This window comes from Dermacentor albipictus, chromosome 10 (assembly GCF_038994185.2).
Source record: "Dermacentor albipictus isolate Rhodes 1998 colony chromosome 10, USDA_Dalb.pri_finalv2, whole genome shotgun sequence".
In the NCBI taxonomy this organism is placed as follows: Eukaryota; Metazoa; Arthropoda; class Arachnida; order Ixodida; family Ixodidae; genus Dermacentor; species Dermacentor albipictus.
In genome coordinates this window covers 83,523,401-83,548,806 of record NC_091830.1, presented here as the reverse complement: position 1 = coordinate 83,548,806, position 25,406 = coordinate 83,523,401, and the positions used below count along the sequence as shown (strand labels likewise).

The 25,406-nt window shown below is 44.8% G+C and overlaps 1 protein-coding gene across 1 annotated transcript in view; it reads right to left on the bottom strand.

Annotated features, from left to right (window-relative positions):
* LOC135918608 (uncharacterized) overlaps positions 1-25,406 on the bottom strand; it is a 71,510-nt gene that overhangs the window by 41,818 nt on the left and 4,286 nt on the right. The window contains exons 3-5 of the mRNA XM_070527026.1: positions 19,144-19,256; positions 14,598-14,666; positions 767-802 (exon numbers count right to left, since the gene is read on the bottom strand). Of these exons, the coding sequence (XP_070383127.1) occupies positions 767-802; positions 14,598-14,666; positions 19,144-19,256 (218 nt within the window). The remainder of the gene's footprint in view (positions 1-766; positions 803-14,597; positions 14,667-19,143; positions 19,257-25,406) is intronic.

Here is a 25,406-nt window from a genome sequence, read left to right as displayed (position 1 = left end):
GGTTCAGAGCTGCAATTAATGATAGAGAAGGGATGACTAGGTAGGTCAGACAACGCGTTACCGCCAGTGATGAGGTATTAGGAGAAAAAGTGCCAGAATGGAAAGAATAAGTGCATAAACAAAATATATAGTGTTCATATCCGTGCCATCAATCTCTTCAATCGACGTCCCATTTTTGCGCTGTTGCTGCGTTACATCGTGATAAGAACAAGCCAGATTAAGAAGAATTTCGCTGCAGTAGTGAACTTTCCCTTCCAACCCAGTGGCCTAGACGTGAAAACTGGCGCTCTCTGGTCATACCTGGCCCTTGCGCCATTAAACCTGAAAAATCATCATAGACATGAAAACAGCAATGGTACAAGCCAAGGTTCTCATGGCCCCTCTAGAGAGCCCTCTTTTTGTTTTTGGTGACATTTGTAACGGCAAGCAAAGGGTACGTTAATAATGAAAAGAAACCTCAGATTGATGCAGTAGAAGTGTTTGCCCGTGAATTGCACTAGCCTGCTAAAATATGAGTGTGTTAATCGCGGCAGCGCGATCCCCATCATAGCTGGTAAGCCGTGTTTCACTGTCATTTTACGGCTATAACCAAACTAGCCCGAATGTAAGAATTATTTATCGTTCTATGTTTTAAAATGTGGTTTATAGCGCACGATTTCAACGTATGGCTTCCGTGATGAATAAGTACTAATGCAGCCCAGACTTTAACCTAAGAGACAGTAGAGCGTGTTTATTGACGTGAAACAAAAGAGGCACCTATACATACCTTATTCATCAGCATAGAATGGATACAATCAAGTACCTGTAATCAACAAATGTGGTTTCTTTTACAATGTAGCATTGTGGGAATAAATATATTACGTCCGCTATCTGCCTTTACTAAGTTACAAATGACTTGTATTCTCTCACCATGATTCAAAAGTTCATATTCGTAATAGAGACATCGTCTATAAATGCTGCAACAGAATAATCTAGCCCCACTGCTATTTATTATCGATATTAGTTCAATTTCCCAGTCCCATACTCCAGCAATGTAACACACGTTAGGTATGGAGGCAATTCGCTGTATAATTTATTGTGCTCCAATATATAGTCGGAAGGCGTCAGAAAGTTACTTATAAATGAAACTGAGAGGCGGGCATCAGTATCAGCAGAAACACTACTCCTGCAGTGATAATACAAGTTCAACTTTGTCATCGCTACATACGATATATCTTGCCAAATACCAGCACTGTAAATGAGCGCTACAGGATGCTGCTCAGTGGTTATCTTTTAATTGAGATTTGCTTGCAGAAGTAACCCATTGAACAGTGTAACACTGTGACTCATTGAAAAAAAAAGAAGAAATAAAACGGAACCTGCGTTGCGAAAAGTATGCACAAATCGCAGCCTGCCAAGAATAATGAAGCCTTCTTGGTTTTCATTCTTCAAGAACGCCAAAAGTCGCATTCGATCCAAAGTGTATCGATTAAAATACACTTATACACATGAGCTCTTATCTGTCAGGCCATTTTTATATTGCTATTATAAAAAAGGTCATTTAAAGCGTGTCTATAAGCCACCGTATATTTTTAGATGGCTGTTGTTGAAATGTAATGGCTGACGTCAAGACACGATTTCACATATGAGTTTAAAGCGTCCTTAAAGGAAAGCTGAGAGGTTTTCCAGAAAAAATGAGTGAACAACTGTACATAATGGTTTTCAACCCTCCGAATTCGTATATCGTATCGAAATTGAGCGAAAAAAAAACGCAAATATATTTTATTTCGACGAAAAATGCAGCAGCGGACACGCCCAGCTCGCGCGTCTCGTTTCCGCCTGTGATTAGTCGGGCGCCTCGTGACGTCAACTGTAGCATCCGACCGCTGCCGCAACACATGAAGCGTGGTGCCAGGTAGTTTGCTGCTGTTTTTCTGAGAAGGTAATGGAAAATTTAGAGAGACTGCGTTTTTCTGAGGAGTTCGGCGTTACTCCCGACATGTACGAGCCGATTGCGAAGAGCCGGCCTCTCGAAGAAGCAAATGGTGCTGGTGCGAGCAGTGCTTTCGACGCGAACGAAAGCAAAGTGTTGGGATCTCCTCGTTTTGGAAATGCTCTTTGGTGAGTATGTTTTTTGCAAAGCGACCTAGTAATCTCGCCGATCTTTCGCCGATCTAGTGAGCTCGTTTCCGGTTAACCAGCTGTGGTGTTGTGTTCCTGCATGCCTCCTCGTAGAACGTAAGCGGGGATGCGATCGTTGGCATTTGTGCACTGTCCAAAGCTGTCGGCAATCTATAAAGATGGTTTAAACGCATGAAAAGCTTCCCGGTTCATGCAGTACGTGTAGTGACCTTCATCTCTTGACTACAACGTTGACTACCACTCACGTTGATTACCACTCACGTTGACTACCACGCACGTTGACTACCACTCTACATACACGCAGACGCACCAACAAAGGAATGCAGGGTCGATCGAAGCAGAATACGATGGCACCCACGCAGAAACAAGCGCGGTCAGGCACGGTCGCGGACGCTACGAAGGAACGAAACACTAGAGTTGACGTCACAACACCGCGGTTTTCGGTCTCCGCTCGCTTCGTCAGCGTTAGCTGCAGCGCGCGGCATTCGACGGGAGACGGAGCTACAGCGCAATTTCAACCGACGATTACGTCTCTCGTAATTGAAAAAAAAAACGCAAATTTTACCTACATGGTTTATAGGGCTCCCGCATCCATATATGAGCGTCTTAGTGAATTCAACAGACTCTTCAGCTTCGCTTTAAGGCGTTTTTTCTGGTAAAGGACCTCGTGAAGCCACAGGCGGGATCTCGCTTCTGGATTCCTTTCGGTTTCGGCAGAAAGACTGAAAATCCAGTCTACGTAACATATGTACGTGCCTTGCTGAACGTTTACTTGTAAAGTACAGCAGTGAATGTTAGGCGTCCGCATTGCATTTGCAAAACTCGTCCTATCTAACGTTTGAAACTAGCAAAAGCGTCACATATGTTGCCTGTCAGTAGGGATTACTTACAAGCCAATAAAGGCAGAAGTTCAAGACCTGTAGTGCTTGCTCTCAGGTAAATGCTACTAGGTTCTCCGAACACACAGCTATATATTTGCCACTAAAAACGAAATATTTTTGTTTCTTATGTTGCTGATCACTTCAATGGTGATGGTTCAAAACAGCTGTGAACCGCTGCGTCAGTGCACCGGTTCACAGCGGCGTTGTGCCATTACTTATCCAGGCCACTGGCAATTTACTCCAGAGCCCCGCACTTATTTGGCCCAACGAGACGTCAACTGTGGAGGCTTGGCGGTCAAGATTTACTACAATCCGGCAGCGCGATAAAGAACTGGGAAGCATCCCCACTTTTAAAGGTAACAAATTTGAACTGCCGGAAGAATAGCGCTCCCACTCAGAAACTGCTATTAATTTCACTGTTCATCATCTGCATTCAACATCTCCTGTGCGATAAATATGTCACATGTCTCACGACAGTGTTATTTCGATCCATTCCATCACTGCTACAGCATACTACCAATAACTGCATTCATCACGTCTAGATGCAACCATTACACATCTTGGAGTTGCAGCTTTTCTAAAGAAAGCTGCATATTCGTGAGTTTCTCATGTCCATCAAAAGGTGCGCAAGTTCTGCCTTTGGTTTGAGCGGAAGCTAACAAATAGCTGTATGCATTCCATGTCCCTATCTACAGTAAAAGCTCGTTAATTCGAATCGCAAGGGGAAGTCACTTGAGTTCGAATTAAGGAAAGTTCGAACTAACGAAAGTGAAGGAGAGCAACAGTACACTGCGATTTGGAAGCAGTAGGGCATGTCAGCAATTTGGCGAGTCAGAAAGTGATGGCGTGTGCCGCGGGCACACGCCATCTTCAAGTCGAAGCTCTGGGTCCGACTGTGCCACACCACCGATGTCAGCCGAAACGAACGTTAGCCGAGGCTTAACACCATCACAATGAATCGCGACGGCCAATACCTCCTAAGCTGAAAACAGAGGTGCACAACCGATGAAGACTGCCGAGACAAAGACGCTGAACATGTGAAGGTGGCGAAGGTCCTGATTCGTCGGTTCTTGATTGCAAGCGCAGCTGCGACGTACTTGATTCGCTGTGTTTTGGCACTTGCCGTGCCATCTCCGCACAACATTAGCAGCTGTACAAGATTTGCAAAGCCTCCGAGATTAGCAACGGGCAAGAAGTCTCGGAGGTTACGTAAAACGGAGAGGCGGCAGCCGCCGCGGCCTTCTGGCTGACCCCGCGTCGGTTAGGTTTTTTGTCCGATTTTGCCTTCTCTGGCCGTTCTCTCCGTTTCGGAGGCAATACAGCCTTGTGTGTAGGCAGTAGGCGCGTTTCTCTGGCCGTGTGCCAGGCGAGCGTAGTTCGAATTATCCGGGAGGGAACCTTCTCGCGTTCGAATTAACGGACTTTTTTATATATAGACTTCTACGGTGCTTGGCAGGACCAAATCGTACAGTTCGAATTATCCATAAGTTGGAATTATTGAAGTTCGATTTAACGAGCTTTCGCTGTATCTAGATATTCCCTATCTTCAACCATACTTGGAACCGCACTTGGAAGTAGTGACATGTATATAGCACCCTCCGAGGTGTCCTTGTCTTTATAGAAGGTATCTGTGATCAGATCCACTTTCTGATGGTTCATGTATGTGCTCATGGTCACTATAAAATGTAGTCGGCCCCATAATGATAACATTGCGGGTAAGTCTTTCAGTGGTTTCAAATGGGCACTAGTTCGGCACAGCCAAAGAGGAGGGGACAATGTGAAGGAAACCAAAGAAGCTTTTGGCACGGATGCTGAGAGGTCAAGTTGTGATTATCAGCTGCTCTTGGTTCGCTGGATGTCGTATTATATTTAGCCGATCTGCCGTCTTTGCAGCTCATACATTGGTGACAATGGGCTACTTGAACAAACACCAAGCTGCTCGCGTGGTAGTGAGTCCTACAGCCTGTTTACTATTTCAATTTAGGTTATGATATTTTACCTCTTCCTAATGATTCCAGTCTTCGGACTGGAATCATTAGGAAGAGGTAAAATCGGAAGAGGAAGAGGTAAAAGGTAATCGGCAAGTAGTCGCAATATTGCGTATAATTGCCGATTATCACGGGGCCGTCCGTCCTTCCTCTATGTGAACAACAAAAATAGCCTGGCATGTAAGTTTCCATAGCAAAAAATAAAAAAAAAATGTGCGCTAACTTTTCGAGACGCACAAATGTTGACATAGCTGATGAACTCGTCTACAACACGATAAAATTTTCCTTATGCAGAAGCGTTGGGATTTGTGCTTACTTCAGTGAAAGGGCCACTCCCACCTAACTTAGAGAGCTTGTTCCACTGCCAGCAAAAGACGCCGCCAGCGCTCGGGAAAACGACGCCGCCAACTGGATAGTCCGATTGTATAAACGAATTTTTCTACCTTATTCGTGCCCTTCGCACTGTGCCTCCGCTTCCTAAACACGCCGAAATGCAATGACAACCAGGTCATTTTGACCAAGTAGTAGAAGATGTTGATGACAGTTCTATCGGTGAGTTAGGCACTCACGATTCTGCGCAGTCCCTGACTGGCGCTATTCTTAGCACGGCAAACGCATTCTTGTGCCTTCCTTGGCACGATTCTTTGAGTCGCCATCTAAACGTTGCTTTGTGCCGGGTTATAATCTGGAACACCGATATTTCTAAGTCATATGTTACTAGGCAAAGGCATTACAGTGTTATTGCCATTTATTTCTCTCACTTCTTTACATGAAGAAACGCTACGTGTAACTTCACTCGTTGACGCACCTATGCGGAAGCGCGATGTCGCCAGTAACTAATCATATGACACCATTCTCTCATACCATTCGGCTTCTGTTGATGCGGGGCACATAGAGAAGCACTGTAACAAACTTGCCTATCACCGACAACTCAGAACAAGGGTTTCCAGCTGCGATTGCGCGGGTGATACTGGGGTTGGCTCTATAGGCGGTCGCGTGCTCCGAGGCACGCTTTTATGTTTTGAGCTGTTCATACAGCTTTCCTGCACAGAAATAAACAAGGCAGTCATAGGAGCGCACACCATAGATGCCAAGTTAGTTTACCAAAAATACAGCGCATGTTTGGATGTGTTGGTCGCGTCCCCCAAGGCATTTCTGTAAGGAATGTCTTGAATAAATGAATAAAGAAAGAAAGAAAGAAAGAAGGCGTGTAAAGCACAAGGTGTGAAATATAATTTTATAAAATGCTCCAATTTTATGGATACCTGCACAGAGATTTGCACATTTGCTCATTTCCACCCATATGGTCGCGGTCGTACAAGGAATGCAAAGGGCGCTGTTAACAAACAGTAGGACTTCACATTTATTTTACCGAAGCCTGCACTGAGATACCGGGCAACACCGGGGGCCACAGCGTAAAGCGATCGTATCGCCGAATACTCAAGCGAATGAAGGGCCGTACTTCAACAGCACTAGATTACCACGTGATGTGCCTACAGCAGTACATAGATAAGATTGGGCACAGTAGGCCACGCTTCACGGTTTCATTACATCTCCCACGTGTAGTTCTCTAATATTGAAGCTAGAGGCACGTACAGTTGCTCGAAGAAATTCTGTCGAAGCATTTCCGTCACCAAGGTTGAATTGCATTATTCGAAGACACGATCGTGGCGAAGGCGCGGAAGCATGCAATTGTCGCCCATCCCGTTTCAGGCAATGAAGTTTGTTCTTGCAAACCCATGTGGAACGCGAGAACACCCTAGAAACGAGGTACAGTAGTCTGCACTGGAACCTCGTTGCCACCCCGCGAACCCATTGTCTCTTATTTTTTTTAACTTTTTGCGAGAGCACAGTGCTGTGGACATCGCGTAAAAGGTCTGTAGCAAAATCACCGGGAACTAACGTGCTGCTTCTATGGCAGCACCATTTCTTGAACAGTGAGGGCAATGCTCGTCCGGCACCTTCTGTTGCACGTGTTATGCATGCTCTCGGATATTACTTTAAATTTTAAATTCACTTCCCTCAGACATGTTCATCTAAGTGACCGATTCATTAGAGTGGTTAAAGCGCAGTTCTCTGTGCACGAGACTCTTCCTTCCCATTTTTAACTCCTGTGACACTTCCGATATGCCAATATTGTCATTGCGGTGGCAGCTGCCACCTCGCTGCGAACAAACACACTCACCGCAATTCTTCTGAATGCGTGAGAGCTCATGGAATGTACTATAGGAGCTCCTACATCAGAATCTTTTTTGACGAAGTACCCGTCTGAATAGGTGCTGCAGATTTGTAGCACATCGATACAAATTGTTCACACAAGAACGCCTTCCGGCGCACGGGTGGATCCTAAAAGAAATAATTATACTGTGTACTGCAGCACTGTTTCCTTCAGATAAAATCATTCCCACAACTCACTTACTGCATACTGGCACATCCGTTGTTCATTTACAGTCACATCCCTCATGAAACGTCGACCATTCATGCAGGTTCGCTCAAGGAGCTTACCTGCGCTTTATCGATACATATACCGTGTGTACTCTCTACACGTCCCCTCAGACGGCTCCCATATGCCTTGATATAGTAATCTTGCAACTGTCCATCACCTTTTTTTTGCGACTCCATTTCCTGTAGCGCTGGATTCCCTTCGTTTGCTCAAACAAAATTATGGGCCAGTCGTCGGAGGCGCACAGCACCGAAATATTGTAAATCGAAACAACATTCAGGCATTCTCTGCACGCACAAAAGGAATTTACTTTTTTGTTGTTGGTCCTTCCGTTTGAAGTGTCCTGCATGCTGCGACTGTATGAATACTCTGCCGTTGCTCACTCACTAAATTGTAGTGTTACTGACGCATATGCTCGGGTTTTGCCATAGTTCGTCACGGAACACACGCTTTTTGTCATCGCTATTGTGCACTGCTCTCACCGATGTACATACTGTATCGACGAATGAGCTCCATCACGGGACCACTGTGTACCGCCATCATCACCGAACTTAGCAGACGAAGAATCATATAGGAAACCACCACCTAACTCATCAATACAAATGGTATTGAAGCCTGAAAAGCTAATTAGTGCGATGTTTCTTCTATATTGTGTTCGTTATTAATAATGCGTAGCTTGTTTGGTAAATGAAAATTAACGTCATGTTTTGCCTAGTTACCATAGCTGCTCTCTTTCTGCAACCATAAATAGCTATAGTTCTCTAAGGCAAAACTATTTCCTCCACAATCTTCTTCATTGTATTATTGTCGCAGCAGTTATATTTCTTCTAATGATGTGCCTGTACGCGCACACATGCACATATGCATCATGATAGACGTGCTCATGGTGACTGACAACTGTTCCGCCTAATATATGTGCATATATACCTACACATAACGAGCAGAAACCGAGTAGGAAAACTATTCACAGGGTGTTATTGCAAGGGTGTAAAGCACTGGCGACCTGGAAGCCACCCCACAACAAGCAAGGTACTTCGCCATCACATCCGGCAGTGGCCGTTAATATGTCCTACGTAATAAATCCCAGGGTTGGCGTCTTCTTCTTCGAGTAGCACGTAGCATGACCCCGACAGCGAAAGCACCGGCCCAGCGCTACTAAGGACCCACAGGAGAGGAAGGGTGGTGATGCTTGAGTATAGAAACATCGACAACCTCACTGGACAACGAAACCGAGATGCAGTGGGACTGCAGGACGCAGTTGCGTCCATGTCCTCATGCACTTGTCGATGGGCGTGCTGTGGGTATGCGTAGCGAGGAAAGTTTTTCAGCGGGATCAATGTAGCACGAGGGCAGCCGAAATAAACCTTGCGTCGCCGTGTCGCTGGTCGCAAAGGGGCTTCCGTTATTCTTGGGAAGCAGCAAGTCAACTACGTGCCATTTGCCACGCCTAATGATCCCAAGCAATCGCGGTGCGTTCATGTTCTTTAGAAGACAGTGCAATGGAAGCAAGAAATTGGCCCAGTGGCAAAGTTCATTTACGCCCGAACGAAAAGAAAAAGGGAGAACATCCAGCTGTGTGGGGTTTGGAGGAATTGTATGCGGATGCTACGTTTGGCAGTGTAAGATCGCAATCAATGGGTCAGCGGGTACATACTTTGAAAGTAAATTGTTAAGGTCCTATTCAAGGGCTTGTTGAGCGTGTTAGGCTGGCGATGGTATGATGTGGTGATCTTGTTCTGCATATAACAGCAGCGAGGGATATCGTCGATGACTCTAGACAGGCAAGTACGGCCTTGGTCAGTCAACAATCGACGTGGGGTACGGTGTACTAAAATTACGTCCAGGAAGAAAAACTACGCCACGTCTGTAGCACAGCTTCTCGCCGTCGTTCGAGTTATTGCGTAGAGTGTCGCGTAACCGGTAGCGACAGTAACCCATTTGCTTCCTGAAGGAGATGTAGGAAAGTTCCGAGGAGATTTAAACCGACATTATTGAAGCGCTTAGTTGGGATATCAATGGGCACAAGATACCCAGCAAGAAACGTAGAATGTTTCATTCGGCATGGACGGAGCTCGCAGGCGCTCACGTAACGCCGCATTTAGATAGCTAGGGTAGGCTTTTAGAAGCAACGCCATACCCTGTCAAATTTACGAGTAACAGCAACGTGGCCAGTGGTTGGGGCGTCATGCAGCTCAGCATGAAATTTGGAAGGTCCGATGCTATAGCTAGAAGGAGATCAAGACCGCCAGGGCACGCATGACGCTGATGAAGGGTAGCACGCTGGAGGGTGAACATGCGCAAGGAGGCGTCGCTGGGAGAGGATTGCAGGCAATTTGTTCTTTATCTTCAGTAGTTATTCCGATGCTGTTCGTTGGTGATGTGAAGAAACTGGCTCACAGAAAAGACGCAATCCAGGAATTCATGGCGCGAATAGTCACAGTAGTGGACAAACTACTCGTAGGAACAATCTGCCTGTGTGTGCGGGTTCCTTGTCCCCCATACCGGCGTGTAGGTGTACTCTAGCAGGCGCAGGGACCATCAAGTGAGTCTTCGTACAAGCTCTTTCAAAGAGGCTAGCCAACAGAGGCCATGGTGGTCAGAATCTGCTGTGAATGGCCGGCCGAATGGATACGGGTGCAATTTTGCAACTGGCCATACAATAGCGAGGAACTCACGATCCATGATTGAATAATTTCGCTCCAATGCGTGCAGCAAGCTGCTGACATTGGCGATGGTGCTGTTCACTCCACGTTGACGCCGGCTCAAGACTGCGTCTATTCCTTACCCACTCTCATCAGAGCGGACTTCGATTTGGACTGACGGATCGAAGTGGAACAGAATGGAGAACGTTGTGGGGAGTGTGGGTAAATCGGAGAAAGCCATGGGTTGTGCGGGGTCGCAGCCAAAGAGTCGTCTTTTTGAGAAGATTTGGGAGCGGTTAGAGAATTATTGCAATTTGACTGAGAAACCCGCAAAAATAGGAGCAGAGCGCCACAAAGCCGTGAACATTATTAGCAGACTTGTGTAAAGGAAGGTCTTTCACCATAGAATGTCTTTGGCTCAGGATGTACACGGTCAACATCCACAATATGGCCAAGGATTGTGACGCGGCAACTTCCAAAACGCCACTTCGATGAATTCAGTTTTAGTCTGGCACGGCAGAACATGTCTACATTCGGTGAGATTCATTCTTGGTGTTTATGCAAGATAGGCGAAACAAAATTAAGTGAAGCAGAGAGTCAATCATACTTTGAAATGCGGCTGGCGCTATTCAGCGCGCGAAAGGCATGCCCTTTCACTGGTAAATCTCATCATGACCTACGAAAGCCATTTTCTCCATCTCCGTCAGGTCCATGCCCCTCTGCCAATAACCAGATCGAAGCTTCATAAAAGAGAAGTACGCGGCACCATACAGAGAATTAAAGGTACCTAGAATTCCGGGCAATGAGACAGAATTTTAGTAACGTTGTCCAGGTGGCGATAGTACATTCAAAAGAGAAGCCATCCATTCTTAATAAATAAAAGAACATGGGATGCTGAGAGAGTGGAGTATGGCTCGACAATGTCCTTCGCCAGCATCCTGTTGAATTCCTCCTGGATGACGTTTCGCTCAGATGCAGACGCTTGATATGGGCGTTCCTTAATGGCGCTGGCATTATCAATGTGTACACGATGCCCGATAATGGATGTATCTCGAAAGGCCCATTACCTATGTCAATAATATATTGATACGACTCAAGAATCAGTCTAAAGTTTTCAGTACGCTCAGGCGCAATGGAGTGTCATCATGCTATGAATTTCCCGGCTGCCGTAAGTAGTTCGCGTCAGAGCGTCCTTCTGAGGACGTGTAGCATCCGGTACCAAATCTTTTACCTGATGGTCTTGGAGAAAGAAAAGGTGGTCTACGGAAAGTCCCGTCTAAGTACTTGCTTGATAAAGACAAAATTCACAAAGGGAAGGCAGGTTCGTTAGCCTTACTGCTCAGGAACTCGAAGGTTGCACTGACACCACGCGTGAGCGCGACGTCTGTAAAAGGTGTCCATAGAAGTCTACATCTGCAACAGCTGGCGAATGTCACAATGCGACATGAGTCAAGGTTTTATAAGTTAAGCGAACAAATTCACTGCATTGTAGGCCAGAAGGAGGAGGTAAGTCTCTGGCATCACATAGGCGAGGCAGTTCAAGGCGCAGGCCACTGTCGGAGCAATGAATGTGAGCGGAATAGGCCAAAGGAAATTTCATTCAACTTGTGAGTTCGCGAGGCCACTGTACAAGGACCGTAACAATACCAACCACCTGATATCCAACCACGCTAACCCGAGATGTGCACATCCCAGCAGCGAACACCCCAACGTCAATGAGACGTACAAGTCGGGTCGGGGAGGTATAAGTACGTTCTTTTCATGCGACCACAAAAAGTTGAACTCATGGCAGAGACGTCTGTCCCAGACAACGAAAGCTCTGACAGGGATGCCGCCACCGTGGACTTGAAATGTGCTCCGGTCGGCACATAAGGGCAACAGAGGATATTGGATCAAATTCAACAATAAAGCTTCAGCTCCAGAAGCTGCGCAGCGAATAGCTTTTCTGCGCAAATCGACTACTAAAGGACGGCGAAGTAGGGTGGCGGTGAATTGGGGAACGAGATGTTCATTGATGCGGCTGAGGCGACCGGGCATACCGGGTGGCTTTCTCAGAGGCATTGGTTGCAGATGATTTGATGCGTGGAAGGTAGCGGCTTGTAGTAAGAAAGGGGCCAGAGTATGTGGGAAATCAGCTAGAGAATACAGAGGGCCACTGCCTGCGGCCATAGCAAGCGATATGGCCAGCTCGTCTGTAGCGCCCACAAATACATTTATTATAGGCTGTTCTCCATTCCGACACGTTAGTATAACGAGGCCTGCCCGCATAGAATAGGGCGGCGTCAGTAGTGTGCATGGCAGACAGTAGAGAAGACGCCAGGGTTCACAAATTTCTGGTTAGAAATGGCCTACATCACTCAAACAGCCGTCTTCGAGGGGCCGGATACCGTGGTGAACGGAATTATAGGGATTCGTATATGCGGCCTCGATCTCTCGGCATACAATGCGTGTCACTTCTGCCGATGTGGTTGGTTGAGGAGGAGTTGCCTCTCAGGACGACGTTGCAACGTCTTCGGCAGAAGCTCGACCTGAGCCGATATGCGTCTGCATATCGCATGCTTTACTGGCCGGAACTCTTTGTTCACACTGTCAATGGTAGTCACATTAGTGAAGACAAGCAGAATAAACTAGTCATATGTGGTAACCTTCAAAAATGTTGACGATCTTGCCAGCCTATGAAACGTCCTTTTGGGGTTGTTGACACAGATCCTCCACGTTTGGTGTGTACGAGAGGTAAGGCTCACTAGACGTCTGGGCAAATGCCGTTATTTGCTTCTTGGCGGGAAGCGGCGGACCAGTTGGGTTGCCAAAAAAATCAAGGAACTGCTACTTGAACGTGTTCCAGCTGATGAGATCGATCTCGTGGGTATGAAACCAGATGCAAGGAGTTCCATCGAGGTAAAGTATGACATTTGCCGGCACTATGGCTGAATCGCAGTCATTATTTCTGTTGACCTAATGTACGAGCAGAGCCGCACACACACATATGTGTATATGTGTACATATAAATGTATATATATATATATATATATATATATATATATATATATATATATATGCGGAGGGGTCGAGCCGGACCGAACGCCCATGTCCGACTAGCAAAGGTCGTCTGCTTCCTGAGCGGCGCACTTTGGAGCCCGTTTCGCCATCACGAGCGAATCTGGTTACGTAAGTGTCCGCATTGCGGCACCCATCGCTCGCAACACGAATGAACACAAATAAGAGGTTTCTGCTGACCTTCCCTAATTGCGCGATTGCTGTAGAGGTAAATGCCAATGGAAATGCGCCCCTTGTCCCTCTGCGCGTAAAAATATGGCCTCGCCCAGCTTTCTGGTGCAGTGCAGCAGAGCAAGATGAGACACCGTGCAATCCAGTGTAGTTTGATCGGTAGACTCTGAACTTTGCCCGTGGTAGGCACCAAAATCTGAAGTAATGGCGTCTTCCTGAGCATGCAAAATCAGATTGGAGCTATGCGCAATGGTCACATTCAGTAGTCAAAGAGTTGGCATGCCCCGTTCAAATGTATCCTTCTCAGTGCAAAAGAGTGAAGAAGGAGCGAGAAAACCGCAATGGGGATGAAAACGGTTCTTTGATTACACATACCTGCAGTTCCCCTTAAGGCACTGAAGTACTTCTCGCTCCATAGTAATTCTTAACTTCTTTGTTTCTATAGGTTCATTTCTAGGCTTCAATAAAATTGTGTCAGGGCAGCTTTATTGAAAACTTTCTAGCTCAACTATGTATTTATGTGGACAACTCAAAATGGATCTGTTTTAAGATACCTCAACGAAGTAATTGAAACTTGAACGCAACTTGTTTTCTCACGAACACAACTTCCCAAAGTACTCCTTAACCAGAGGCTGCCAATATGCGCGTTCAAATGAGAAAAATTAGATGAGCATAAAAATTGCGCTCTGCGAAAATTCGCGTGTTATATACGACAGCATATCACTAAGGGTGGTGTGATATATTATGATTGCTCGAAGGTTGTGTTTGAAGGTTTGACATGTTTTTCAGAAAATCAAATGCTTTATGATTACATGGTTTGTTCATATAATAAAGAATTTACGTTGACACCAGTTTCAGCGATGACAATAGGTCCGCAGGCGTTTATATCAAAGCTTTGCTGTGAAAAACTGCGTCCACATATTTGAGACATCGAATAAACAAGTTTCAACCTAATTCAAACCTTAAGGAATGGCCTTTAGTTTCAACACATTCTAACACATAAATGCTTCAAATTTCTTTTCATGCGCGGATGCAGCTAGAACTTAGAAATGTTGAGCCATTCGGGAGATAGAACGCACCCTCACCACGACAAACTGACGCGCATATGAAGTGGTCAATTCTAACGCAAGATGCACAACTATTTGGCTGATATTCTGCGCTTTCACTCTAGACTGCTGCTGCCACATCAGCGAGTACCACAGGCGAAGAATGATTCAGGCCATTCACGTTAATGCAAAAGTGACAGTAGCCTATTGTTTCAAAAAAGTTATAAAACAGAGCAGGCAGGGCTTACCGGTTTCAGGTTCTTATCCTCAGCCAGCGAAATGCACGTGTTGTACATAGAGCATACAATTGGTACCAGCTGAAAAAAAAAACTGTGTCAGGGTTTGAAAATGTGAGCAGTAAAATTTATTGCAATATGCGTAGAATCAAAGTAAATACGTCCAGCAGGAGCCTTCGGATCAATATCGAGAAATTAAGAAAACACGTTAAGGTTGAAATATTCATGATAGTCACTCATGCTATTCCTGTACACTTACAAAAACTAGCATATTTTATATTTCTCACAAGAGATTGACGCTCATAGAATATGAGATATGTTGTTGACGTCACATAAGCATTTGAGAAGAACGAACGAAATCGAGTACATGGAAAGAAGCTTAAAGTAATATTTGGCAGCTGAAAGTCCTTGTCGACGAGATGTCAGAGCACAAAGCTCACAAAAATGACACTTAGGGCGTAAAGTGAGGCCACCCGGTTGGACGCAGTCCAATATAACTACCAGCTGCGCATTGGGCTGGTGGAAAGTTCTACGAAAAATAATAACATTATGTGGTTAGCACAAAGAAGTCTCATTTGTGACCCCGTAGGAGCTTGTCTATAAAGCACTGGAATATTTCTGTGGCGTCACACAAGCCAAACGAGGTGACCCTAAACTCCGAGTCTATTATGCGTAACCTAACCAGTATTTTCTTTGACAGACGGACGCACTGATATCTTTTGTTACCCATGACCGAAGGTATACGACATGAAGTTCTTCGCGGCGGGTATGCAGTCAAAAGCATCGTCAATGCTAGGTGAGGGATTCACGTCTGTCTTAGTGATAGTTTGAAGGTGGTGGCAGTCGACGCAAAACGTCTGTTAGTACTCTTTCTTTTTTATAATATTTCCGGAGCTCCCCAAGCAATGCAACACTCCTGAACTATGTGCGTCGTCCGCCTGTTCGGTGGTAATTCTTTTTCGTGAGATATACAATGATTTCTGATTCATCGGACCAACTTGAGTTGTGTTGACAAGAAATTGGCTGGGAGATTCTGGCAACATTTTAGGACGCTCGCATTGAGGGATTTATGAGGCCGACACTTCGCAGGCAAGCATTTCTTTGTGCCTATCCTGCTCGGAAGTGAAGAACTGCATGTCAATTATGCGTGGAAAGTAGAGCGGAATAGTTGGGAATTGGTGGACTAATGTCACAGGACCTTGTTGCCATTCGTACGTCAGTTCCGTCTTTTTTCTCACATGTTCCCAAATTAAGCCCACGAGGCAGAGCAACATGCTCAATAGAACCGTTGACTAACAAGAAAGCACGACCGTCGATACGTTAAAGAAAATGTTGAGTTTGGTGTACTGGTGCACGCAACTCTCGATGTTATAAAAGCATACATCTTCGTGAATGCGGTAGTACGCTTCGCTGTAGTGCTTCCTGTTATCACATTTCTCTTGATCAAGTGTACTTAGGCTGCACAATTCCACTGCAGCATCCCGTCCCGAGCGTTAAGAACACGCGAAAAAACAAGACTCTCCGACCAGGAGGAAACACATACTGAGAACGCGGAATAAGGTCGCCTTGATAGGTCTGCAAGTACAAGTATATCGGTTGGCATCGGGTTCCATAGTAAAATCGTTCCAATCCTACAGTCAAGCGTAGCGTCTAATTCACGCTGGAGATGTTTGCCTACTTAGCATCGAGAGTTGCGTGGACCAATGCAGTATACTATGCTCTAAAGCTCGGTCCTTCAACCGCGACTGAAACCGACCAAAAATCAGCAGGACGCATCATTTCCCCTCCAAGTCTACGACACGCTTTATTTTTAGCAGTCGCGCGCGTATATTTTCCTGTGTTCCAGCGATCTTTCAATCGAATGCTGATAATCGAAATAGCAGTACATGTATCGAGAAACGCAGTACTATTTACTCCGTTTCTACACACAAACACACACACACCTTGACATTTCGCATAACAGACGAAGAAATTGGGCAAGCTGGCCATTCGGCGACAGCTCCTTCCTGATTCGCAAAAAGTATTCTGCTGTGGGGAAGGTAAAGGACTTCGACGTGGGGACGGCGAACGTGGTGGTCGGACCAGCAGCGGTGTAGAGCGACGCGTGGAGACGGGGGACTCACCACGCGGTTTACTCGGCCACGGTTGCCGCAGACGATGCACTCCAAATGGCGAGGGTGTGCCTTCGCGCTAATGAGCCGGTTACGCCGAATAATTTGACGCTCGCTGGGGGCTGTAGCGTGCAAAACTTTCTCGTAGACTGGGCACGTAGGACATAGTTAAGCCACAGTTAAAAGTAATTACAGGAACTTTTAGTTGGATTCAGGGAGAATTTCGCTGAAAAATGACGTGGCGTCGGGTCAAATTCCGGGGGAACCAGTCGTGACATCGGCAACTATTCCAGAGGACCACATGACGGCGTAGGGCAGCACTCCGCAGTGTTACGTCGCACTGCTGAAGACTGGCATCGATAAACCCTAATCGGATGGGATCGACCTCTCGTCCAGTTGACGTGTGCCTCTTCAGATGGCAGCTGATACTCCACGTGACGTTCTCGCATCCAGGGCCGCCTTTTTTTCGCGTTGAAAAACTGACATTCAGTTTCACCTCACGTGATCGGCCTGGGCTGGTCCAGGCCGTGATATCGGCGCCCCGGGACAATTACGTGAGGCGATACTGAAGTTTGGCTTTTCTATCACGAACAAGATAGTGGTCAGGATGGTGGTGGTTCGGGAATGCACTCGTAAAACACGCACTTGTAACATTCATGTGGTCCCGGATGTCGTGCTAGCCTGCCTTGAATCACTTGCGCGCAAACGAGTTGACGCCATTGTATACGTCGAGGTTTACACTTGCAAGTGTGGTGATGTTGTCCAAACACCTGAACTTTGGTAAGATCTTTCGGGTGTTAGCCGCATTACTTTCTCATGTCTTGGCTCGCACTTCCGGTGGTTTATGAGGGCGCGATGATCGAAAGCGTAGAGGCGTAGACTGCCAACACTTGGCCCAGCTAAGATAAGAGTCGCACGCATACGCATTAGGCTTATGCTTTGTGGTTCTCTAAGAATGGAAAATACCTGCGACAGGGAAGGCGCGAGTGGTGACTGTGACTAGCCGAAAGTACAGCAGGGATATAGCGCATCAAACGGTGGCCGACATGAACCAAGCACCGCACACCATTGATTTGCTATCGATGTCGACAAAATGTGACCCCAGATCGACCCCCAGACAAGCAACAAATTGTGTGAAAGTGGCCACATGATGGCTGTAGCGATCGCATGGCTACAGCCAGTCGAATCGCAGATTGCTTGTGACGCTGCGTGCTGCACCACCGGGGTCGTGGCTGGGACTCTTGCTCATTCAACCGATCAGTCTGGCGGAGGGGGTCGCAACTATTGGCGTGCACAGCGGGCATAAAAATTGCGACAACGTGTGTACCTGAAACGCAAAGTACCTAACAGAGAAGAGCTAATTTTAAAGTGTGCCTTTTTGAAACTCCGCGCAAGTATTGAATTACTGGAGCGAGAACTCGCGCGGTGGCAGAACACGTCCTCCGTCTCAGCGAGGCCTCTTGTTAAATTTTCTGGTTTCCTTCCCAAATGACGGCATCAATCTACCCGCTTGTCTTTTGTTTCACGGGAGACAATAGAACAAACAATAATCGTGTGGGTAAAAAGGAGTACTCGATAAGAAGGTCACAGGGCCCAGCGACTGTTGCCGGCAAATTGCCGACTTTTGTCGGCTATCAGCGGAGGCGTTATTTACAGGTGCATGTTGCACCACGTGCAAACATGTTAGCTTTGAATTCTTGACGGGTACAAATATCTTCGGTGTGTATTGAAGCTGGGCGCCTGACTGAACCTGCAATTCATAACAGATTTTTTTTATCAGATTGTCCAAGACATAATTTCATTGATATTTCGATGGCACGGTTCTTTAACGTTGACAAAGTTAAAAAATTTGTTTCAAGTGCATGGGCTTTCATCACTCTGCTGCTTCTATGTGTAAGCTACAAACGGCCGAAAAGTATATACAATATATTTGTTTCCATATTTCATAATAACCAAACATTCATTTGATTTCTCGTGCACTTAAGTATCACCTATTCGGGCAGCACAGCTCTACCAATACCGACATATAACAGTTTTCTTCATTATCTATACCCGCCGTGGTTGCTCAGTGGCTACGGTGTTTGGCGTCTGAGCTAGAGGTCGCGGGTTCGTATTGCGGCCATGGCAGCCGCATTTCAATGGGGGCAAAATGCGAAAACACCCGTGTACTTCGATTTAGTTGCTCCTACACAACAACCGGGTGGTCGAAATATCCGGGGTCCTCCACTACGGTGTGGCTCATAATCAGCAAGTGGTTTTGGCATGTAAAACCCCACAAATGAAATAATTTATTGCCTGACTATATTCAAACGCATGGCATCAGTTCATCAAACGCGTACTTATTCAATGTAAGAAATGCCTAATAGAGAGCAAGTGTCCAGAGCATGACGATCAATTTTCTGCAATCCTAATGATGGAGTTTTCTTAACTCCACGAAATGCACGTACCTGATTTACCTTTTCTGGTGGAACAGTTTTTGCATACGCATGCATTTCTTTGGTACACCTTCGCATGAATTCACCAAAAGTAGCTTTAGCAGTCAGCAGGCGTGGTCCTATAGCTGCAAGGAAACATTTAAAATACTAGATATTTCAATTGTGTAATTCATCTTCGAGAGTAAAGTGAATGCTCTCTTTGTGAATAAATGAAGAAAGCAGCATTTTGAGATGATTGAGGCTTGTAAGAGATGATGGACCACGCTTAGGTGAAAAAGCATAGATGTAAACGTACTCAAGCCAATTCTAGCTCAGAAATAATTTGCTGGTGCGAAAAATAATGGCGGGTGCCATCGTTTTGAAGTCAAAGTAAAATTGGCAAAGAAATATAATGATATGCTGCACTGTATAGTACGGGTCCTTAAGAAGCAATGTTTTGCGATGTGACAATGCATGATCACTTTGATCTTTGAATGATTGATAACCAACGCCCATGTGCGAGCCTGTGTGAATCGAAGCGTTAGTCAAGCTAGCAATCACCGCCTTTAGAACATGCGACACGCACACTTTTGCAAGTTTTCATGTTATAAAATGAGTAACCTAGCCTCACCACCTTCTTTTGAGAAATAATTTATGAAGTCGCGGCGAAACATCTACTTTTAACGGAAAACTAGTAAGTGATGTTTTGTATATTCTCTTGATGGAAACTGCCTTTTTACACTTTATTTATTTCCAGTGCTCATCAATGTCATGATACGTTTATAAACGTCATTAGGAAAAGTATGCGGCCCGATATTGAAATAATAAATTGCTTGTGTGCTACTAAAGCAATATACGACACAGGAAACTGAGCAAAAGCTGCCACACGAATTTCACCAAAGGAACTCAATTGCTCTTTTCGCACCGTAAAATAGGAACTTCATCGAAGGTAACATAGAGGCAGGTTTAGCTCGGGGCCAGTGCAGAGGCGGGATATTCAAATACACGGAAACACAGAAGTATTTTTCTGAAATAACCAATAGACCGATTTTGAAGAAATTTGTTAGATTTGAGAGAGGAAGGTGAATAATAGTGACTTGTAGAAGCGGAATTTCAATTAAGGGTAAGAATCTTGCAAAAAGATTTTCAAAAATTGGGAAGTTTGAAAAAATACTTCAGCAGGAATTTTACAAATTATTAGCTCTGCACCAACAACATATATCGCTGCTCTGCAAACGACATTATATCATTCAAAGCAAGAAAAAATGGCATGCCAGTTGGTGCCGCATAATGCATCATTGACGCTTAAGCTGTATAATCTTCATCATCATCATCAGCCTGGTTACGCCCATTGCAGGGCAAAGGCCTCTCCCATATTTCTCCAATTACCCTGGTCATGTACAATTGTGCCCATGTTATCCCTGCAAACTTCTTAATCGCATCCACCCACCTAACTTTCTGCCGCCCCCTGCTACGCTTCCCTTCCCTTGGGATCCAGTGCGTAGCCCTTAATGACCATCGGTTATCTTCCCTCCTCATTACATGTCCTGCCCATGCCCATTTCTTTTTCTTCATTTCAACTAAGATGTCATTAACTCGCGTTTCTTCCCTCAACCTATCTGCTCTTTTCTTATCCCTTAACGTTACACCTATCATTCTTCTTTCCATAGCTCGTTGCGTCGTCCTCAATTTGAGTAGAACCCTTTTCGTAAGCCTCCATGTTTCTGCCCCGTAGGTGAGTACTGGTAAGACACAGCTATTATATACTTTTCTCTTGAGGGATAATGGCAACCTGCTGTTCATGATCTGAGAATGCCTGCCACACGCACCCCAGCCCATTCTTATTCTTCTGATTATTTCCGTCTCATGATCCGGATCCGCCGTCACTACCTGCCCTAAGTAGATGTATTCCCTTACGACTTCCAGTGCCTCACTGCCTAATGTAAATTGCTGTTCTCTTCCGAGACTGTTAAACATTACTTTAGTTTTCTGCAGATTAATTTTTAGACCCACTCTTCTGCTTTGCCTCTCCAGGTCAGTGAGCATGCATTGCAATTGGTCCCCTGAGTTACTAAGCAAGGCAATATCATCAGCGAATCGCAAGTTGCTAATGTATTCTCCGTTAACTTTTATCCCCAATTCTTCCCAATCCAGGTCTCTGAATACCTCCTGTAAACACGCTGTGAATAGCATTGGAGAGATTGTCTCTCCCTGCCTGACGCCTTTCTTTATTGGGATTTTGTTGCTTGCTTTATGGAGGATTATGGTGGCTGCGGAGCCGCTATAGATATCTTTAAGTATTTTTACATACGGCTCGTCTACACCCTGATTCCGTAATGCCTCCATGACTGTTGAGGTTTCGACAGAATCAAACGCTTTCTCGTAATCAATGAAAGCTATAATAAGGGTTGGTTATATTCCGCATATTTCTCTATCACCTGATTGATAGTGTGGATATGATCTTTTGCTGAGTAGCCTTTACGAACTCCTGCCTGGTCCTTTGCTTGACAGAAGTCTAAAGGGTTCCTGATTCTATTTGCGATTTGCGATATCTGTACCTGTATAACTGTATCTTATTATTACTAAATTTTTCAAGATATCACAACTTTGCACCGCAATCTCTTAGTATGAGATGTAATTCACAGAGCTGTGATACCGTTTATCGTCAATACGTTATGTCGTTACAATGGTGAGTGTAATCTCCACCTCAACATTCGTGTTGGCAAACTCGTATGAGGTACCTGTGTAACGGGGTAGGAACATATCGAACGGAAGTCAACAGGCTGACCAGCGCATTGGGGATAACTTCTTCACTGATCGAACTGCACGACCTATTTCCTCAAAAAATTCCGGCACACGGCCCCTGAAACTCGTGCAATGATCTTTAATGATTAGATTGTCGGGCGTACACATTTTTATGGCTTAAAATGAAAGTAATTCATTCTTAGCACACTTTCTATTCTTAGCACGTTCTTTCTTCGCGAATTTCATTAACTCTTGTGCGTGGTAAAGACTGGCCTTCAGGTGATCATAGTTGGCCTGACACAGAGTGTTTCATCTCTCCAAACGGACCCAGAACACCAAGGCACCACAAGTGTCACAAGCGTGCTTTGTGTCCATTTGTCAGCGCGTCTGCACAAAGAATCTCTGCCAACTAGCCAAGCTATCTACTCTCTCGAAGGAAAAGCGGAAGGAAGGGCATGCAGAGCTTGCTTCTTGGATCAGAGTACACTTATTACAGGAGTTCTGCGAAATAGCTTCCTATCAAGGATATTGCCTGCTCAATTGCGTTGCGAAAAACTCGCATTATACAAAAATTCCCACCACTACCGATTTGAAGAAAATTCATTGTCTGGTACTTTCAGAATCGCCAATGGGTCTTGTGTTTTATAGAGGCTCTTGCAGAGCAGACTGTACAACAGTTCGATGAATCATCAAATCACATGTGCGTTCCGCGCCCTAAGAAGGGCTCCTTTCAAGAAGGTATACCTTTATACATCTCTATAAGGAAGTACCTTTATAAGGAACACCTGCGTGAACTACTGTATTGATGCATTCGTGCTGACTAAACGGATTATACCAGAACAATGAAACCCATGGATTCACTAAAAATTGTACATACAAAACGCAGGATAAAACACGCCAAAAATGCCGTAAGAAAAACACTGAAGTTATTAGCCACCAGCAAGTCCAGCTTTCAGACGCATTGTCTTTTGCTCGTCAAAATTATTTTTCCAATATTTTACCAAATTGCATGAAAACCAGCCCCGATAAATTTTGGCAATATCTTAGCAGTGGAAACAGGCATTTGCCAGAAATAAGGCAACGCGACAGTGTGGCCACCCATGCTTAGGAAATATCTAACATAATGAATGAATATTTCCATTCTGTGTTCACTCGCGCTGATAGAGCCACGGAGGTTCCTTCTTAAGCGTGCTAAGTTTCAGGTTTCATATCTTTTGAAGGCGTTTGTTCCTTATTGCTTAATGTTAAAGAAAAATCTTCTTGGGGGCCGGATGGCATACCAAATTCTTTTCTTCGCCGTTATGCCGAGCCTATTGCACACATATTAACAGCTGTATTTTCTTTATCTATGAGCACAGCAACTTTACCTGATGACTCGCGTATAGCTCGTGTCATTGCATCTACCAGACGGGTGATGGCCTAAGCATTGAAAACTATCATCCCATTTCTTGGACATCCACGTGCTGTGAAACACTAGAACAGATCATCGCTCATTACATAAGTAATTTTCTTGAAAGTAACAACTTGCTCTCACCATTTCAGCATGTCTTTCGAAAGAAACTGTCGACATCTACGCAACTTTTAAAACTGTTCACGAAATCGCTCTAACGCCTGATTCTTCCGGACAAGTTGATCTCATCTTTCTTGATTTCAGTAAAGCGTTTGTTCACGTCCCTCATGGCCAACTTCTTGGAAAGCTTACTAAGCTCGGCCTTCCTACATTTATCATAAATTGGATAAGAGCCTACCTGTGAAATCGTAGTCAATTCGTAGACGTGAACGGCCATGCTTCTACTGCATTACCAGTTCCATAAGGAGTACCTCAAGGAAGCGTACTCAGCCCGATTCATTTCCTAATCTATGTTAACGATACAACTCGAACTTTTCATCCACATGTTCACATGAGATTTTTCGCAGACGATTATCTTGTCTTTAAAGAGATTACTTGCCGTGGTGATCAAGTTCAGTTAAGCACTACCTTAGCCAGGCTCAAATGGTGCACCACCTGGTCTATGACCGTAATGCTAACAAAACTGTCTTACTTCGTCTCATGAACAAAAAGCCACCTATCATATTTACATATTGCATAAAAAGTGCACAAATAAACTAAGTCTGCGATTATAAATACCTAGACATAACGATTGCCAACACTCTATCGTGGTCGAGACACATTGCGAACGTTTCTGCATCCGCCTCTCGAAAGCTTGGCTTTTTCTGTCTTAAACTGAAAACAGCACCTTTAAATTTAAATGTTCTAGCATACAGAACATATATATTGCCAAAATTAGAGTACGCCTTAATAGTATGACACCCCTATTACATAAAAGAAAAGCACAAGCTTGAAATGGTTCAGAGGCGAGCAATACGGTTCATTTTCAACAAGTTCAGGTCCATTGATTTCCCGTCACAACTAATGACTGAAAACCATACCCCTACCTTAGAAGCACGAATACCTGTAGCACGACAAATATTTCTTTTCACGACGTACAAGTCGCTTGAATTGAATGCACGAACGTGCATTCAACCTTGCCTGTAAGGCGCGTCTCGACACCGTCACGTCACGGCTCCCTTTCCGTGCAAGCACTAACGTGTTTAAAAATTAATTCTTTCCTCGTACTGTTGTTCAGTGGAATGATCTACCCTCAGAAATTTTCTCTGCTGATAATATTTTGCAGGCACTACTCATGCATTTTGCACAATAATATGGAATGTTGTTTTTTCCCTCTTTTATTCATGTTATTTTTACTATCCCCTATTCAAGTGCATTTTGTTCTGATGTGAACTTGTTATTTTCATATGATATTGACTATCCCACTGCATTTTTCTGATGGTGTGAATATCTCCTTTGCTATACAAAAAGGCCAACTTGTTCCTTTTCTTTTTGCTCTCTTGCTATTTCTGTTTCATATGTCTAGCACAAGAACACTTATTATTCTTGTCGTACGTGAACGTTTGCAGATATACGCCAAACTTCTTGGTCTGTATAGTCTGTATAGAAATGTATGTACAAAAAATAAATTTAGTGCGTGTAAAAGTGTACAACAGCTCCAATGACACAAGCGTCACATTATAATTAGGTTTGCTGAGTTAACTTTACATGTTAACTGAAATGTCATCAAATCCTATGTCTTGCAGATGCCTAGTAGGAAGTCTCAGGGTTTTCACGATTTTGAGTAGTTTGTTGATTTCCAGAGATACGGAATCCCCCATTTTCATGAGGGTTGAGAGTGTAACAATTTCATTGTGCGGTGCACAGAAGCAGTGCCGTACTACATGTCATATCTTTGTTGCTGAAATATTTAGACTTCTGTCATCAATGGGCAACACATTGAATGTCGAACGTTCTCCACTGCAAGAAGCATGAAGTTCACGCACAACATTTTCTCAATAGCCAACCTATTTCTTGCAGTGCACGTGTAGACAAGCTCATCATTTAACCTGAGCGTTGCTTTAGTCAGGGCTCTGCGAGAAGAGCAGCAGTGGAAAATGCTGTATGCATGTACTAAAATAAAGAGACGGTCTCCCCGGTGTGAACAAAAGACGTCCTACAG